The sequence below is a fragment of the Strongylocentrotus purpuratus genome, unplaced genomic scaffold (genome assembly GCF_000002235.5).
Source record: "Strongylocentrotus purpuratus isolate Spur 01 unplaced genomic scaffold, Spur_5.0 spur5_scaffold_10, whole genome shotgun sequence".
NCBI classification, from domain to species: domain Eukaryota; kingdom Metazoa; phylum Echinodermata; class Echinoidea; order Camarodonta; family Strongylocentrotidae; genus Strongylocentrotus; species Strongylocentrotus purpuratus.
The window spans coordinates 10,558,813-10,576,864 of NW_022145595.1; the positions used below are offsets into that span (position 1 = coordinate 10,558,813).

At 36.0% G+C, this 18,052-nt stretch overlaps 1 protein-coding gene and 1 long non-coding RNA gene across 9 annotated transcripts; both read left to right on the forward strand.

The window, feature by feature from the left end:
- The first annotated feature begins 459 nt into the window (after nucleotides 1–459).
- LOC115921667 lies at nucleotides 460–12,217 on the forward strand. Of its 8 annotated transcripts, none has more exons than XR_004063031.1 (5): nucleotides 460–960; nucleotides 1,592–1,679; nucleotides 2,226–2,303; nucleotides 3,907–3,993; nucleotides 11,351–12,217. XR_004063031.1 is itself a non-coding variant. In XM_030979465.1 (4 exons), the coding sequence occupies exons 1-4, from the start codon at nucleotides 940–942 to the stop codon at nucleotides 3,924–3,926; spliced, it is 225 nt and encodes a 74-aa protein (XP_030835325.1). In that variant the 5' UTR covers nucleotides 460–939; the 3' UTR covers nucleotides 3,927–4,588. The 8 variants fall into 8 exon arrangements, 3 of the variants coding, with proteins under 3 accessions (XP_030835325.1, XP_030835323.1, XP_030835324.1); XR_004063029.1 differs by having other exon boundaries at nucleotides 3,907–3,971; nucleotides 11,351–12,216; XR_004063027.1 differs by lacking the exon at nucleotides 2,226–2,303 and having other exon boundaries at nucleotides 3,907–4,067; nucleotides 11,351–12,216.
- Nucleotides 12,218–12,424: 207 nt separating this feature from the next.
- LOC115921669 lies at nucleotides 12,425–16,772 on the forward strand. The gene is made up of 3 exons (XR_004063032.1): nucleotides 12,425–14,125; nucleotides 14,463–14,576; nucleotides 14,848–16,772. It is a non-coding gene; the product is annotated as an uncharacterized LOC115921669 (long non-coding RNA).
- Nucleotides 16,773–18,052: the final 1,280 nt, after the last annotated feature.

Here is an 18,052-nt window from a genome sequence, read left to right on the forward strand (position 1 = left end):
TGTAAAGAGAAAAGAAAGAAATCCTTCGATATATAGTGTTCAGAATTTTAAAAATAAAAGTAAGCTTGATTGTAGAGAGAGTAAGAAAGAAGATTGGGTCAGGATAATATATAGTTTTAGAAATATAAGTGAGGTTGATTGATTTGAGAAAGAATAAGAAGATATTTTGATCAGGATATAAAGTGAACCTGTTTGCAGAGAGAGAGTAACAAAGAAATTAGCAATTTGGGAACTTATATAGGCCTACAATACATTTAGGCTATTAATGACCTACTCATAATTTTATAAAAAAAACGCCATCTTGAGACAAAACATTATAGCTCCTTAACACAGTACAAGCTAGTGTATATAAAGCTAGGCTATTGAAATACCATAGAGTTTAATATCAGTAAGGATTAGTTTTTCATAATTCACAATAGGAATATTTAAATAAAAAGACTATTGGAGTAAGGAATATATACAGAACATTATATATCAAGTTACAGAACCGTTAATTGTAGACTTGTAATTATTAACCAGAACTGTTGCAAGTATATAAGCAAAATTTACCATGATGGATACAATTGAATTTAAGAAAACACTTGATGAAATCATGAATATACTGACTAGTTGTGCATTGGTGACCAACCCAGATCTTAATGAATGCTGTATCTGTAACAATGAAATCAAAGAAAATGAAAGTGATGCAAGATGTGACTGTTGTAGTAAGCATTTTCATGTGACATGTATGGGATTCCCTTGTGAAGACAGACTGAGTGACCTGACATTGATCTGGATTTGTTCATTTTGTGGCAATAACAACATGGCTCATCGCATGTTTGATCAAGTATGCATCCCTTCTCATTTCAATAGATACGAACTTCTTGGTGATCATGATGAACACTGTTACTTGGATTTGAACCAATCAAGGACCCTATCAAGTACGACCAACAAAAGAAAATGTGGCAGATCAAAGAAGAGGTATGGTAAAAAGGGAAAGAAAACCAATCGATTGAGAGGAACACAACATCATATAACTGACAGGCAAACAAATGAGTCTGATAGACATAATCCTTTGGCTATGGAAAATCCATCCCAAATAGAACACGAAGAGATGCAAAATGAAAATTTGAGGATGACTGGGTAATTGTGAAATCAAGGAAGACGAAATGGGTGGAGAAACTAAAATCAAGAAATTGTATCCCAAATCAATAGATGATCATCAAACAGACAGGAAAATCAGAAGAAAATCAGTGAATGGCAAAGTCTTAGAACCTGGTGTAACTTACATCGGCAAAGCAATGAAGACATTCTATGAAAGCCATAGCAGAAAAAAAAGGAAGACCGAAAGAAAGTTGATTGTAAAGAAAAGAAGGTGAAATCCGAGAAAAAAGATATCAGTGTTCAATCTTACACAGAAACTCTTTTAGGTTTATATGCCTACAGTGTGCAGTCCCCACATGCAATGAAGTTGTATAATGACATGTGTGTGCAAAGTGAAACAAACGGCACAACACGATCCTGGGCAGACATAGCAAGCAATTTGCCAACTCAATCTAGAACAGATACATGTGTTGATATCGATGTATGTACTTGTAATCTTTTTGAACAGATCAAGGATTTGCGAAAGTACAGAGTTCATGCTGGTGGCAAGAAAAAAGAAGCAAAGAACAAGAAAGGTCGAGCAAGGAACAAGAAAGGTCAGTCTTCCAAAGGGAAAAAGGGTACTGATGGAAATCACTCTTCTGATAAATCGGAGATTAGATTTGACAAAGATGAAGGAATAGAATTAGCAGTAAAGAATGAGAAGCAAGATACAAAGATATCGATGAATGCAGGTGACCAAGGACTTGATACAAATACATGTAAAAATGATACACACTCAGACCAGTATATTTGCAATATGAAAGACAACAAAGGTTCAGATGGAGTTGTGCAGGACGATTCAAAGAATAATCTGTTGAAATCAAATTTTGATGAAAATGGGGAAATTGAAACGGACGATGATAGTGGCAGTGATGTTCATATACCAGTGAAACGTTCGTGTGCAAGAAATTGTATAGAATCTGATAGTGATACAGACACAAGTCCTGGATGTGATTTATTCGATAGAAGTGTTTTACCAGAACGCAATATGCCTTTGAATGTTTGTGATAGACCAAAAGATATGCCCAGAAATGAACCAGTAGACAATGTCTGTGAATCGGTATTGGAAAATGATGATATGATGAAAAATGATTTTTCAGATGTTTCAGATGGTGTACAAGAAGATGCAGTGTTTGACAATGACCTGGAGAATAGAAGCTTTGATACAGTAAAAGATGGTACAGACAATGATACTGATATGTCATTTAATGATCATGCTCATTCAAGGAATCCTTTAGAATCTTCTTCAGATTCAAATATCAAAGATGAAGACATTGAAAAGGCAATAGATGCTAATATGTACACATGTACTGATGAAACAGAAAAAGAAGTTGAATTTGTAGCAGATCTTGGATTACGTGACAGACCTGATAAAGATTTCAAATTTGTACCCCTCCAGAATAATGACAAACGGAACATTTGTTCAAAACTGAATATCAGATATATAGGCAAAGGCTGTGATTCAAGGTTAGATAGAAATAGCTGTATTGGAGTTCCTTTACAGAGTAAACAAATTACTGGTGATGGCAATTGTTTCTTTCGTGCAATTTCCTATGTAATTTCTGGAACTGAGCGTAATCATGCAATTCTAAGAAATGCCACTGTGAAACATTTATTGCAAACCAAGGACATGTTTAGTAATACATTGAGCCAAGAATATAGAACAGTCAGAGAATATGTTTTGAAACGTAGAATAAAGGAAGACGGAACGTGGGCTACAGACACTGAAATTAGCGCTTTAGCAAATTTAATCGATACTGATATTTATTCATACAATGACCAAGTACCATGTTGGCAATTGTTCTCTGCAAAGAAACCTGGAAGAATAAATATTGTAACATCTGATAAGGGAATTTATATACTGTACACAGGAAATGTTCATTTTAATGTTGTTGAATCTGTAGATTTTGGCAATTTCAATTCATTGGAACAGACAAGAACAACTAAAGAAGATAGAACGTCAAAGAGAACTCTGCCATTTCCATCAATTCAGGCTGATGTTAAAGTAAAGCATGTGTTGAAGAAGTGTAGATCCAAGTCGCAGATAGAGGAAGAAATTGATGAAGTAGTGGATAAGTCTCCTGAAACATTTCAAAACCATGTTGATCCAAAGGGAAAAAAACGTAGGCTCACGTTGGAGACTGGTACGATAAATCACGATGAGAGGAAAGGTACTGCAAATCTTTTGGACATGACATATGAACAGTGTGCAAGTAATCAGTCTGAATCAGTCGTTCACAACGAACGTAACACCAAGGACGAAACCCTTGAAAGTGATCACAAAGACAAATGCACGAGAGTCGATACACAAATAACGCTTGTTGCCCAAGGGACATTCAATCAAGGTGATACAAGATTTGGTGACTTAAGTGGAAAGCAGTGTGTTACCAATTCACTTTCTGCACTGTTGTATAGCAAGGTAAAAAATGCCAATGATTGGAAAAGTACAGATCTAGACAGGATTTTGAATAACGGTAATGAATTATATTGTTACATACGGCGATCCACTTCACTCGACAACCAATACTTATTGATATCTGATCTATTTGAATATTTGGATGCGTACAATGAATTGTTTAACATAGTATGCCGTGAACCAGTCACTGGATTGTTAGATGGAGATGAATTGATATTGGCCCAGTCTCTTTCGATGACATTGAAGCAAGCACTCGAAAAAGAACTCTGTACTGATTCTGATGCATGTTTTGTGACATTTGCTAGAAGTACTTTCATTGTATTATCTGGTCAAGATGGTTTCTTTATATTTGATTCACATTCCAGAAGCAGTCGAGGTTTCCTGAGTTGTAACGGACACAGTGTTGTACTTCGTACTCAAAGCTGGCAAGGTGTGTACAAGCATTGCATGAGGTTAGCAAAATCAATGGGATGCCCCCTGCACACCGAATATGAAGTAACTAGTGTATGTGCTAAAGCAACTTCCGGTAAGAATGAAACCTTGAAAGGCTATCCACAGTTACAGGATTTTGTTTGTAATCCAATTCCTTCGTCAAATACGCACAGTGAAAGTCAGTCTGGAAGCTCTGGATGTTCCATACATTGTGAAAGCTTTGATGAAGTTCAAATATTGGATGAGAGTGTTTCCCCACAAAAGATGATTGATAACCCAAATGTATTTGTCTTCCCTGAAGAAGCAAATGAAACGATCATTCATGATGTACATTATAACGGTCAGGAATTAAAACTGAAGAGTGTGACAATTACCTTAACCAAACTAAAAGAACCACAGCTGAATAATAGTTGTCTTCTGAAAGGAAATGACTCCATAAAAACAGAATATGAAAATGAACATAAGGGAGACTCAAAAAATTGTACTAAATGTGAAAATGACTCTGATAGATTGAATTTAGTGACGAAAGTTCAGAATTCCAACTCTATCTTAAGCAGAAAACGAAAATGGAGTAATCTCGAAAGCGATGCAAAAGTTGATGTTGACCTTGGCAAGGAAATTCGAAAATCCAAATGGGTGAAAATGAATGAGAACGACAGCTTAAGAATTGATGCAAGCAAATGTGCTGATAGTAATGACGAATTAATAATAATTGGAGAAGTTCATGTTAGAAATGTAGACCCAGGAAAAAAAAAACGTAAAAACAGAGAAAGTTCTAATCAAATTAGGAAGCGCAAGAGACAGCAAATGAGAGAAAAACGAGCCCTGCCAAAGATGAAATCATTAAGAAAAAGGAAAAGTGTCTACACAATGCGCAAATGAGGAAAAATAAGTCGAAGAATAAATATCGAAATGATTTAACCTACAAAATCAAAAAAATAATGAAGTAAAACAAAGACAAAAAGAGAATTACAACACTGATTTATCACACAAAATAAAGCAAGGAGCTTATGTCAAACAAAGGCAAAAAGAAATGTATAAAGAGGATTCAAATTTCAGGAACATACAGCTAAATATTATGAAAACCAAATATCATTCTGATTTACATTATAAAAAGAAAATTTTGTATAGAAATAAACAGAAATATTTGATAAATGAAGGATTCAAAGAAAATGTTAAAACAGTTATGAGGACTAAAATGAAAAATAAATATTGGAACAATGAACATTTCAGACGAATGCATAAAAGTAAAATAAGAAGTAAATATTCGAACAATGAACATTTCAGACAAATGCATAAAAACAAAATAAGAAGTAAATATTTGAACAATGAACATTTCAGACGAATGCATAAATGTAAAATAAGAAGTAAATATTCGAACAATGAACATTTCAGACAAATGCATAAAAACAAAATAAGAAGTAAATATTCGAACAATGAACATTTCAGACAAATGCATAAAAACAAAATAAGAAGTAAATATTCAAACAATGAAAATTTCAAGGAAAAACAACAAGATACCATGAAAATATTGTCAAAAATTAGATACAAAGGTAAAGAATTTAAGGAAAAGAAATTGATGAGCTTAAAAATGAAATATAAAAGAATTGAAAAATATAGGCAAAATGTAATAAAACAAAATCGAAAAAGGTTTGCACTTCGAACAGTAAAATTGTCAGAGTTTGATATTGTACTTGAAGAATTTAGAAAGATAATTTCTCATGGCCCAGAATATGTGTGCTGTGTATGCTTAAAACTTCTCTTTGAGAACCAAGTATTGAAATGTAAAAAGAGTAATTATAAAATTCAGACATGCATAAGTGAAGAATATTTGCATGTTTGCAATTCAGAATGCCGGTCAAATGTTTAATAGGCCAGTCAGCCCGATCGTCACTATGGATATGCTTCACCTGTCATAGAAAATTGAAAGCTGGAAAAGTACCTCCAGAAGCAAATATGAACAATTTACAATTACATGAAGTTCCAGAAGAGCTTGCCAATCTGAACAATTTAGAACAGCATTTGATTGCATTGAATATCCCTTTCATGAAGTTAATGGCGTTGCCTAAAGGTGGTCAAAATGGAGTCCATGGCCCAGTCGTGTGCGTGCCTTCAAACACTTATGAAACAGTAGATATGTTGCCAAGACCACAGACTGAAGATCAATTGATCCGTGTTAAACTCAAACGAAAATTGTCGTACAAAAGCTATTATGAGTACAAATTTGTAGATAAATCTAACTTGCTTAATGCTCTGCAGTATTTAAAAGCAAATAATAAGTGGTATTTCGATGTTACAGTAAATGATAAATGGGAAAACTCACTTGAACGAAATGAACAGGATAATGAAAAGGAAGAAGCAGTGGAAATCGGTGGTAAAGCTCGTTTAGCAAAATATTGGAAGGAAATGGAAGAACAAATTGATTACATTTTGTCCAAAGACAAAAATGCTAATGAAAACATGCAAGACAACAGTAAACTACAACAAAAAATAGATGACAACGACACTGAAGACGATATGGAAGAACGCTTACGCGGTATTCAGTTAGACTCGTGTCTCCAGCCAGTAGATATTGGACAGGAAATATTAGATCAGTATTTTGAAGACATAATATGTTGTGCTCCTTGTGAAGGAAGAAGCCCGGTATCAATTCTACAAGATGAAAGCAATGAGGCCAAATGTTTCCCAGTGTTATTTCCTAAAGGTCAACCAACATTCCATGATAGAAGAGATGAAAAAATAACATTAGGACGTTATCTGCATAACCGACTGATGCACGTGGACAATAGATTTGCTCAGAATACAGATTACATCTTTTATGCACAATATATTTATGAAATTCAACAGGTTATATCACAAGTTTCTATCGCTTTAAGGCAAAGTCCAAACAAAAAAGATGATTCGTCTTCAATAACTGCCTCAGATTTGAAAGATGCAGAGAAAGTTAAAAAAATACTAAAATCAGACAAGGGCTATAAATTTTTAAAGCAAATTCGTGGAACACCTCCATTCTGGCAAAAGACACAAAAAGATGTTCTCGCAATGGTAAGACAGCTTGGAAAGCCCACATGGTTTGCTTCTTTCTCATCTGCCGATATGAGATGGCCAGAATTAATGAATACATTGCTTAGACAAAAAGGAGACACCAGGGAATCGAGTGAATTAGACTACACAGAAAAATGTAATCTTTTAAGATCAAATCCAGTAACAGTTGCCAGAATGTTTGATAAAAGATTTCACACTTTTATGAAGAGAGTTATTTTATCTCCCGCTGCACCGATTGGTAAAGTAGTTGATTCATTTTGGAGAGTAGAGTATCAAGCTCGTGGTTCCCCTCACATTCATGCCTTGTTCTGGGTTCAAAATGCTCCACAGTTGGGTATCGATAAAGATGATGATGTCGTACAATTCGTAGATAAATACATTTCTTGCCAGAAACCGGATGAAAAGGAAGATCGAGAACTGCATGAAATAGTAAGCAAGGTCCAACAACACAGTAAGAAACATTCTAAATCTTGCACAAAAACAGGAAAGGCGTGTAGATTTAATTTCCCGAGACCACCATCTGGAAAAACATTCATTGTAACACCTGTTGAAGAGATTCCAGCTAAAGATTGTGGGAAAGTGCAAAATAAGGGAAAGGACAATGATCAAGTTAAAGCTTCTGAAAAGACTAAAGATGATGCAGAGAAATTGTTGAAGTCAGTTAAAGATGCATTATCCAATGGAATCGAGTACAACAGTGTAAACCATCTCTTTGAAAAGCTTGGCATTACACAAAATCAATTTGAGAATGCACATAATGAATTAGCATCACAACAAAGTATAATCATCAAAAGAGAAATACAAGATGTATGGGTGAATCAGTTTAATCCAAGTCTACTAAGAAGCTGGAATGCCAACATGGATTTGCAGTTCGTAACAAATGTATTTGCATGCGTGGCTTATATTGTATCCTACATGTCAAAAGCTGAACGAGAAATCGGAATGCTATTGAGTCATACACTATCAGAAATGAAAGAGGGAAATGAAAACGCAAAGGAAAGCATGAAAAAACTTGGCCAGGTGTACATGCAAAATCGTGAAGTGTCTGCTCAAGAAAGCGTCTATCGTGTTTGCAGTCTCAGATTGAAAGAATGTTCTAGGAAAGTGGAATTCATTCCTGTTGGACCCAACCCTGTCAGAATGAGTTTACCATTAAGCGTTATAAAAAGCAGACCAGATAACGATAATGATGATGATGAGAATGTTTGGATGCCTAGCAAGCTCGACAGATACAAAGCTCGACCTAAAAACGCAGAATTCAGTGATATGTGTCTTGCAACGTTTTGTTCTCAGTATAGAATCTTAACTGCATCCCAAAAGCCAAGTACAAGAAGTAAAAATGTCTTTAAATTAGATAACGATCTGGGATATATTCAGAAGCGTACTCGTACGGGAGATGCAGTTGTAAGATATCCCCGATTCTCACCCATCATCTCACCCGAAAAATATTATTTGAGCATTTTGCAACTGTTTCTGCCATATTTTGAAGATGGACAATTAAAGCCCCCAACATTTGAAACACATGAAGAGTTCTACGAGACAGGTTCTGTGAAAATATGTGGACGTGAATTGGAGAAAGTCTGGTCAATTGTCTGTACTAACCGAAAGAAGTTTGAAATGAATGCCGATGCAATTGATCATGCACAGGAGCATCTTGACAAATTTGGTCCACACGAAGATGCATGGGGTCTTTTATGTCCGGAAAAGGAAGTAGAGCGACTTGAACATCCCAAAGAAAATGTAGATGTCGAAGATTGTGATGGAGATCTTGATATCCCAGATTTAAAGAATGAACCGAAAAAAGATGACTATAGCATCGAACTACGTTCAGTAAAAATTTCCAAACAAGATGGACATTCTTTGATGAGGTCTTTGAATGAGAAGCAACAGAGTGTTTTTTACAAAATACGACAGTGGTGTTTAGATAGAGTAAATGGAAAATCGGTCGAACCGTTTCATATGTTTCTAACTGGAGGTGCTGGCACTGGAAAGAGTCATTTGATCAAATGTCTTTACTATGAAGCAACACGTATACTAGCCCGAATGTTGCCACATCCTGATGATGTCTCAGTATTGAAAATGGCTCCAACCGGAGTAGCTGCATACAATATCAATGGCAATACTATACATAGTATTCTTTCTATTCCAATCAATGCACAAAGACTGTATCAACCGCTGAGTGATAACAAAATAAGTGTCCTTCGAAATAAGCTGGCTGAATTGCAAATTTTAATCATAGATGAAGTATCAATGGTAGATCAAAAGATGATGTCTTACATTCACGGCCGCCTACGACAAATAAAACAATCACGCGATCAAACTGCTTTTGCTGGTGTTTCAGTTATTGCTGTGGGAGACATGTATCAGTTACCTCCAGTCTTAGGAACTCCTTTATATAAAGACACACTCAATGGTGCATTGTGGAATGCTAATTTCAAGAAAGTAGAACTTGAAGACATTATGAGACAAAAAGACGATACCCAATTCGCTTTTCTCTTAAATAGATTACGTGTAAAAGAAGGGGATGAAATTCTCTGTGATGAAGACCTAGCAATGCTCAAGTCCTGTGAAACTGGCGAAGAATGTGAAAATGCTCTGCATATCTATGCATGTAACAATGAAGTAGATGCTTGGAACAAGAAATTATTGCATACAAAATGTGGAGATGTGATATGCGTAAAAGCACAAGACATGGACAAAGATGTTAAAAAAGGAAATCAAATACTGGAAAAACCTTATACAAAGATGAAAACCCAGTTGCCTCCTTATCTGTGGATTGCAGTTAATGCTAGAGTGATGTTGCTCAAAAACATTGATGTTAGTAAAGGCCTGACAAATGGATGTTTCGGAAATGTAACAGAAATAATAACGGATCATACAAATTTGAATCCAGTTTGCATCAAAGTTAATTTTGAGAAGGCCGATATTGGTATTCATTCAATCGAAATGTCTGAAGAATCCATTGGTAAGAAATATGTGAGAAAACAATTTCCACTTAAGCTTGCTTATGCTTGCACAATTCATAAAGTACAAGGTTCGACATTAGACAAAGCTGTTGTATCATTAAAAAATGTATTTCAATCTGGACAGGCATATGTTGGGCTTAGTCGCGTTACTTCGTTATCTGGACTTGTGATAGAACATTTCGATCCTAAACGTATATATTGTAATCCAGAAATTAAAGAACGCATTGAGATTATGAAGCCGTTTATCGAGAATGAAACTTCTGAAGATATTCACGATTATAACTTTTCTTTGGTAATGCAAAATGTACAAGGATTAAAACAGCATTTTACTGATTTCAAATCCCAGTGCCAATTTGTGAATGTAGATTTTATTTGCTTGACCGAAACATGGATTAATGATGATGATCTCTGTGACGTTATTTTAGATAACTTTCTATTTTATCATCAGCCACGACATCTGTCATACTGTAATTCTGGAGTTGGAAATGTACTCAAAGAACAATCGCACGGAGGTGTTGCAATGTATATCAAGAATACATATTCAAGTAGATTAAACATATCTGTCGACAACTTAGAGTTTATCGCAATTCTTGTCACCAAACCAGTTTCTGTTGTGATTTCAGTCGTTTATCGACCTCCATCATATAGTATCAAATCATTCTGTGAATCATTAGACAATTTGCTAGATGCATTACACAAAAGAAGCATTAGGTGTATTGTGATGGGAGATTTTAATGAGGATTTGTTTAAAGGTTCTTCACAGGTAAACAAGCTAATGTGTAATAAAGGTTACAAACAGCATGTTGTTAATGCTACTACTGAGAAGGGAACATTGATAGATCATGTGTACAGCAAGGGACTAGATTTATTGGAAACAGAGGTCATCCCTACATATTATAGTTACCATGAAGCTGTTAAGATTGCTTTTTAATATTAGTAGTAAAATGAGAAGAATAAACGAGTAAATTTCTTAATTTTGTTGATAATTAAACATTTTCATTTATCATGTCTTCATTCTTGCAAAAATGAATATGAATATTATTCCTTTTTAAAAGGGTTGTCAATATTTTATTGGCTTACCGTACACTTATCAATGATATCATCTGCCATGGACATCACATTGAAAGCAGGTTGTAAAGTTGGTAAAAACCCTTTTCTTAAGGTGATGAGTTGAAGGATTTATGTGTTGTCACTCCTTGCCTTTCAAACCTTAGTATCTTTAAACATCACTCACATCATGACATGTACATGTATTTCGAACTTATAGATAATATTTTACAAATCTAAAACAATGGTGCACATTTAGAATACTGGATTGATAGGTGGATGGATAACAAGATCATACATCCATGCTTTTTCTTCCCAGATTAAGGATTGTCGACCTGATCCGTATATTGAAGTTGGAACATTCCATGAACCTTGCAAAGTGCTCATTTTTTGACTGGGTTGGAGTAGGAGACAAGGTACTTCACGGTGGAAACCATCACTCTGAAGAAGACACTCAAATCAGAGATCAAGCTTGAACGTGACAATGAAACATGCAAGTATTTAAGTAAAGACTCTACAAAATAATTAATCCATCCTAACTTTTATAACTTTTATAACTTTTATAACTTTTATAACTTTTATAACTTTTAAACTTTTAAACTCTTTTTTTGCCATAATGTCACTATGCTTTTCTAATTCTTTATCAGTAAAAATTTCGGTATTTTAATAAGCTGGGAATTGCCTCGACAGAACCTTTATTTGGTTCTTTTGCAATTTCCATTTCATGTACATTATCTATTTCCTTGATTTCTTACTCTTGTCTTTACTTCTCTTTTTAATTGTGTGTTTAAAGTTCAATGTATACTGTGTATCCTACATGTAAATATGTTGTCAATGTACAATGTTTTTCAATGTACTTTTTTTAATGGACTTGAATAAAATAAAATTTAATTTAATTGAATTGAAAGAAGAGGTTGATATCATGGTTATATATGGAATATCAAAATGGGAAGGTTAATGATAATGAAAGAATACTAATATCGGGACGCAATGCTGGAATGTTATTGTTTGGTAGTGATAATGCGTTTTAGTTGAGTAGGTTATTCACTATGATGTAAGTTGTTTGAGTCAATGAAAATTGGAGTACGACCAGTACGATTAAATCATATTTAGTACGATAATAAGAGTGAAATACGATCTTAAAATACAATTTTTAATCTTTTTTCCCCAAAAAAAACAAACACGGAATCGCATAGAAACATGTACGAGTAAACCCCTGCAACCCCAACAAAAACTGTGCTTTACAATTTTCTCATTAAATTTTAATGAAAGAGCAAACATATTTCTGAAATTCTACTGGCCCTGGGCTATTTTGAGCAACCCCTGACTGCAGGGGGGGGGGGGGGGGGCTGTCGATATTTGAAAATGCAAAGGTTAATTTGCATAAATTTTGAATATGCAAATTTCATGTTATTTTCTTTAATATGTATTATATTGTTTTTTATTTCTTATTATATCTCGAGGGCTTAAAACCAGAACTGTCTATGTCCATTTTTTGTGAAATTGAGTTAAGTCCACCAAAGTACTGTATATTCATTTCAGTTTGTGTGCCAGAACTGTCTATTCCCATGTATGTCCATTAGCCATTTTACTTTTCATGTCCAGACTGTTTCAAGTACTTTCATGCATTCATTAAGAATTGCGCAGTACTTGCAGTTTTCTACTAATTAAGCAGATTAGATTCCCTATGCAGCTTCCACTGATTGTGGCCAAGCAACACCATATCATTGCCCGGAAAAAACGTAATGATGAATAAAAAAGACCAATGTGCAACATGTACGAAGTATGACCAGTTGTCGGGAGAACAGAAGGAGAATTTCATGGAAACCCATCTCGTGCGAAAAACAAAGGCTTAAGGTTCCAAAGCAGTACCCTTGCATCGTGTAGGACAGGAAATCATTGTGAATAAGATGGAGCGCAAAAGAGGACAAGCTTACAACAAGAAATATGCTGATGACTTTGACTTGACTTTGACTTCATTGTATCATCAGGAAAGAGCAAACATCATGCAACTTGCAAGGTATGTCGCCAAGATTTGTCAATTTTGCATGGCGGTTGTAATGACATTGTTGTTCATTGCAAATCAAAGCAACACATCACTGCTTTCCAGTCTGAATCGTCGGCATGAAAAATAACATCATGGATGTCAACCTCCAAGGATTTTAATATAACTAGAGCTGAGTGCTTATTTACATCATTTTATTTGGAGCACAATATTCCTCTGTCAGCTGCAAGTCACATGGGACCATTGTTGAGGAAAACCTTTCCTAATTCTGAGGAGGTTAAGAAGTTTTCCAGTGCAAGGACCAAACTTGTTGTCTTGTGCGTGAAATGGCAAAAGATGAACAAGGACAGATCGTTTCAGACATGAGAGCACGACCATTTGCAATATCAACTGATGGGAGTAATGTCAGCGACAGTAACTATACCCAATTGTCATCAACTACCATGATGGTAAGCAAATTTCTTGTACTCTGCTTTCCCTCCCAACCTTAGAAATGGCAGGAACTGGTGGAAATATTGCACAATTGCTCATAACAGAGCTGCAGAATCATGATATCTCATGGGACAATTGCACATCATTGGGATAAGACAATGCATCAGGCATGACTGGTGTACACAAGGGAATTGGGGCATGCCTCAGAAAGTGTCAGCCAAACCTCATTGTGCTTGGTTGCCCCAATCAACTAATTGATCTTGCTGCCAAAGCTGTGTCATCTGCATTACCATATTCAATTGACTCGCTCCTCATTGATGTGTTCTACTATCTGGAAGCCAGCGTGAACAGGAAATTGAATCTCAAGAAGTTCCAGATGCTAATTGGGAACGAAGCTAGTGCAGGCAATTCTGAAACATGCTTGTACGAGATGGCTGAGCTTGGGCCAATGCTTGCCAAGATTTATCTAGCAAAGTGTCAGCCCAGCAGTAGAAGCCTACTCAACAGACCAAGCACAAGACGCCTACTGAACAGACACAGCAGAAGAAGCCTACTCAACAGACCAAGGCAACCAAGAATAGTGTCCAGACTGCACTTGTTCCAAAGAAGCCAACTCCAGCTGTGAAAAATAAACCTGCTCAGGGATCTCAACTACAGGTAAGGCTAGAAAATGTATTACTACAAGGCATCTACTCCTTTTCATTCCATTTAAATATGGCCATCATTAAAATTACCAGATTTGAATAGATTATCCCTAGCAGTAGAGAGCTTTCTTAATGTTTGAATTAATCAGCTTTTACTCCTCAAATTGGCAATAGTTATTTTCATTTTACATTGTAAAATAGTTTGAAAAAAATAAAAAACTACATGAACCAGAATGGTAATTGCAAAATTTAATTTAATGTGTAATTAAATTGTTTGCTTATAAATTAAAGTCATTATCAATAGTGTTGCAGGCATCGCATGAAGTTTTTAAACTTGTCTTGTCCTACAGGAAAAGCCTCCTCACCAAACCAAGATGACTGCACAACTCCAAGCATTCCGCATTCCCAAGAAGGTGTCTGCAGATCCACCACATGTGAGCAAACCTGCCCAGTCTCAGACCCAAGTGAGTACAAAAGTTGATCATATATACAGGGTGACAGTTAAATATGTACCTTTTCATCATTTTTTCTTTCTTATTTTTAGTTCATTTACTTGTTAGCTCTTTCTCTTCCAATCATCTTCACTCCGCTGTTCAGTTTACAGATATAAACATTTATTCAATAATGCTAGTCATGTGCCAAGATTTCAAATGTAGTGTATCTTTTTAATTGTAAACAGTGTCAGTAGTCTTATTTCTTTCTCATATGGTAATCAATAATTTTTCTTCCTCCCAGGTTCAACTTCAAGCACCACAGCCACAACACAGTAGACCATCTTCAAGCTGTACTACTCGGGGAAAAACGACAAGTGAGGGACACTTCGGATACACCTAGCAAGAAGCAGAAGACTGGGAAACTTGTCGGCAAGGCAACAGGCTCAACAGTGCTCAAGGCTGGAACTTCCAGTCATCCCAGTACGATTTCTAGTAAAATGACTGGAAATGAAAAAAACAAGATGTGGAGAAAAGAAGAAAACAAGACAGACAGTAAAGGATGAAACAAGACAGGAAAGAATTCTGAAGTCATTGCACTCAAACCCAATATTAGCCATTGCACATTTTCTCAGCCACAGCATCATTGCGTCTGACAAGAAAAGTGTCATCTTCCAGATGAGAAGTCCTCTGATACACAAGCTGAAAGGAATACGAGAAAGTCTACTGCGTGACTTGTACAGCCAATTGTAGCTCCACAAGCAATCATTGCAGCCACAGACTTGACCCTTCTGGACTACAAGAACAAGGAGAATCTTCGTGAAGAATCTGAAATGGTCATAGGAAGCGCAACAAGAGAAATTGTGAACACTTTAGATGAGTCTGATTGCCATAAGTTTTATGCAGCAGTGCGTTCATATTACACCAAGGCATGTGACTACATTGTAAGTAAGTTTCCATTCAAGTCTGATGTTCTCATCCATGTGCAAGTGGCTGACATTGCATGTCAGAAGGATGCCAAATTAACTTCTCTAAATTCTTCATCAACAAGTTCCCCTGCATGCTGCTTCAGGAAGAAGAAGACAAGCACAGTGCCCTAGATGCTCTGGAGAACCAGTTTCTTATCTATCAACTTGCTCAGCTTCCGTACTTAGTGCAAAATGAGGAATCTACTGACAAGCAGTGGACAAGTATGATGACAGAGAAGAATGCTTCTGGTGAACTGTGCTATGACAGACTTGCAAGAGTAATGCTTGGGATTCTAACCATACCCCATACCAATGCTGAATGTGAAAGGGTCTTCAGTCAGGTGCGAAAGAACAAAACTGACTTCAGAGGGTCCATGAGCAACAAAACTCTAGAAAGTGTCCTTATTACTAAGGCTCGCCAAACAACACCCTGCTACATGAGGGAATGTGACTCTGATTTTCCGAAGAGAGCAAAATCTGCAACATACAGAGCTCTAAATGAGTAGTATGGGAGTGTCAGGGAAGGCAGGTAAACCTGTGTTTTTCTCAGAACTCATTTTTCTAATTACTCAACTACCCATTTTAAAAGGTTGAATTTTATGGGAAATGGTCCCTAAAATAGGCTCAGATTGCACCAGAGAGCATCTAGTACCCCGGCTAAAGAGACTTCGTGCTCGTGATGTTCGCTATGCGCACATGATATTCAGTTTTACTTTAAATGTTACTAATTGAAAATTCCAAATGTTGGCAGCTATGCCAGGCCAAGGTAGTTGCTGGAAAGAGGACTTTTGTCTCGGCTTCCTTTGATTTGCAAAGTGAATGTGGCTGCAACGTTACTCTATGCCATCCAGAACACACATCTCAAAGTCATCGCACACAATTTTCTGGAGAGTGGGCATTCCCACATGGAATGCAATAGCATGCATTCTGCTATTGAAACAGAAAAAAAGAACATCAATGTCTTCACAATGCATGACTGGGTAAAAAATCTTCCACAAATTAAGACGTCGGCTTCCATACAAGGTCATAAACATGTGCCATGGAGACTTTTATGATTTGAAAAAACTCTCACAGCAGATCATGAATAACAAACGCCCAGACGAAGATGGACACGTCTTCAACTGGCTACATGTAAAGAGCTTCCAATACAGGAAGGAAGAGCAAGGCACCATCTGCTACCATCTATAGCTACTTGGATGACTACGAGAAGATAGATCATCAGTTCCACGTAATCTGGACCTTGTCTACCAAGAGAAGCATTAAAAAAAAACTAAACCTTAAGAAGAAGGATCTCATCAACTTGTGCAATAGCCTAGCTATTCCTGAAGAGTTCCATGGATGGTATTTGGCACTCCCATTTTGTAAGTTTTTGACATTGACAGGGTCAAAAGGTCATGGCCTCCATGTATGATGTTTGACCAAGTATTATTCATAAGTTAATGGCATTGAACATAACTACTTCATTTTGTCAGATTTTATGCTTGCAATCAAACTACTTTCAAATGCATTTTTACTCAAAATGGCATATTTGGACATAGACAGTTGTGGTTTTAAGCCCTCAATCTATTGTTTTATTTCTAATGTATTGTTTTGTTCTGGAATACATCAAGTTACTTTGAGAAACGTATCAAAGCAATTTGATATCAATTCATATCTCCCACTTATACATCTATTTACCTGTATTCACATTTCTGCTTGTACATGGATATATGCAATTGTAGCACTTTTTGATGATATGCGCATACTAATTGCTATGTAACACCTGACAGGTGTATCCAAATTCGATGAAAATGGTATCAAAATGTGCGTAAGACTTGAGGAAAAAAATGCAAGAACAACAATTTAAAATTCCAAGCGGTTGCGGCGCTATCTCCAAAAATGTGGGGTGGGGGGGGGGGGGGGGGCTCTTACGCCCCCCCCCCCCCCAAGTACAGTAAGGATTAAATGATGTTAGCCATATAATTATAAATATGCACTTTTTAAGATGCTTACATATACATGTAAAGTGTTAAAGGGCAAGTCCACCCGGAAATAAGTTGATCTTCATACATGTAAAGTGTTAAAGGGGAAGTCCACCCCAAAAATAAGTTGGTCTTCATAAAAGCAGATAAATGAGAGAAACAAATCAATGAAATTTTGAGGAAAATCAAAAAGAAATGAGAATTGTTGGAGTTGTAATCAGTGAAGCACAAATTGGAAACTTTGTGACATCACATGCGAGCTCATATCTCATTTGCTTTGTACACAAATTGTTAATTTTTTTTAATTTCCTCAGTCATTGATTAAATGAATACGATTATATTAGCGTTAAACCAGTGATCAGTAATAACATCTATCTGAAAGATGAACAAGGGTAATGCTTTTCACCTACTAACAGTAATACTGGTGAAGGTGATAGCAGTAGTAAAGGTAACGGAGACACTGATTATATTTAATATTAGCAGTGACAATGGAAATGTTTGATTTATATGACCTTTTTTTTTATCACCATGTGTAGGTATTGAATATCTTCAAAATTTCTACCATTTCAGAGAACTTGGT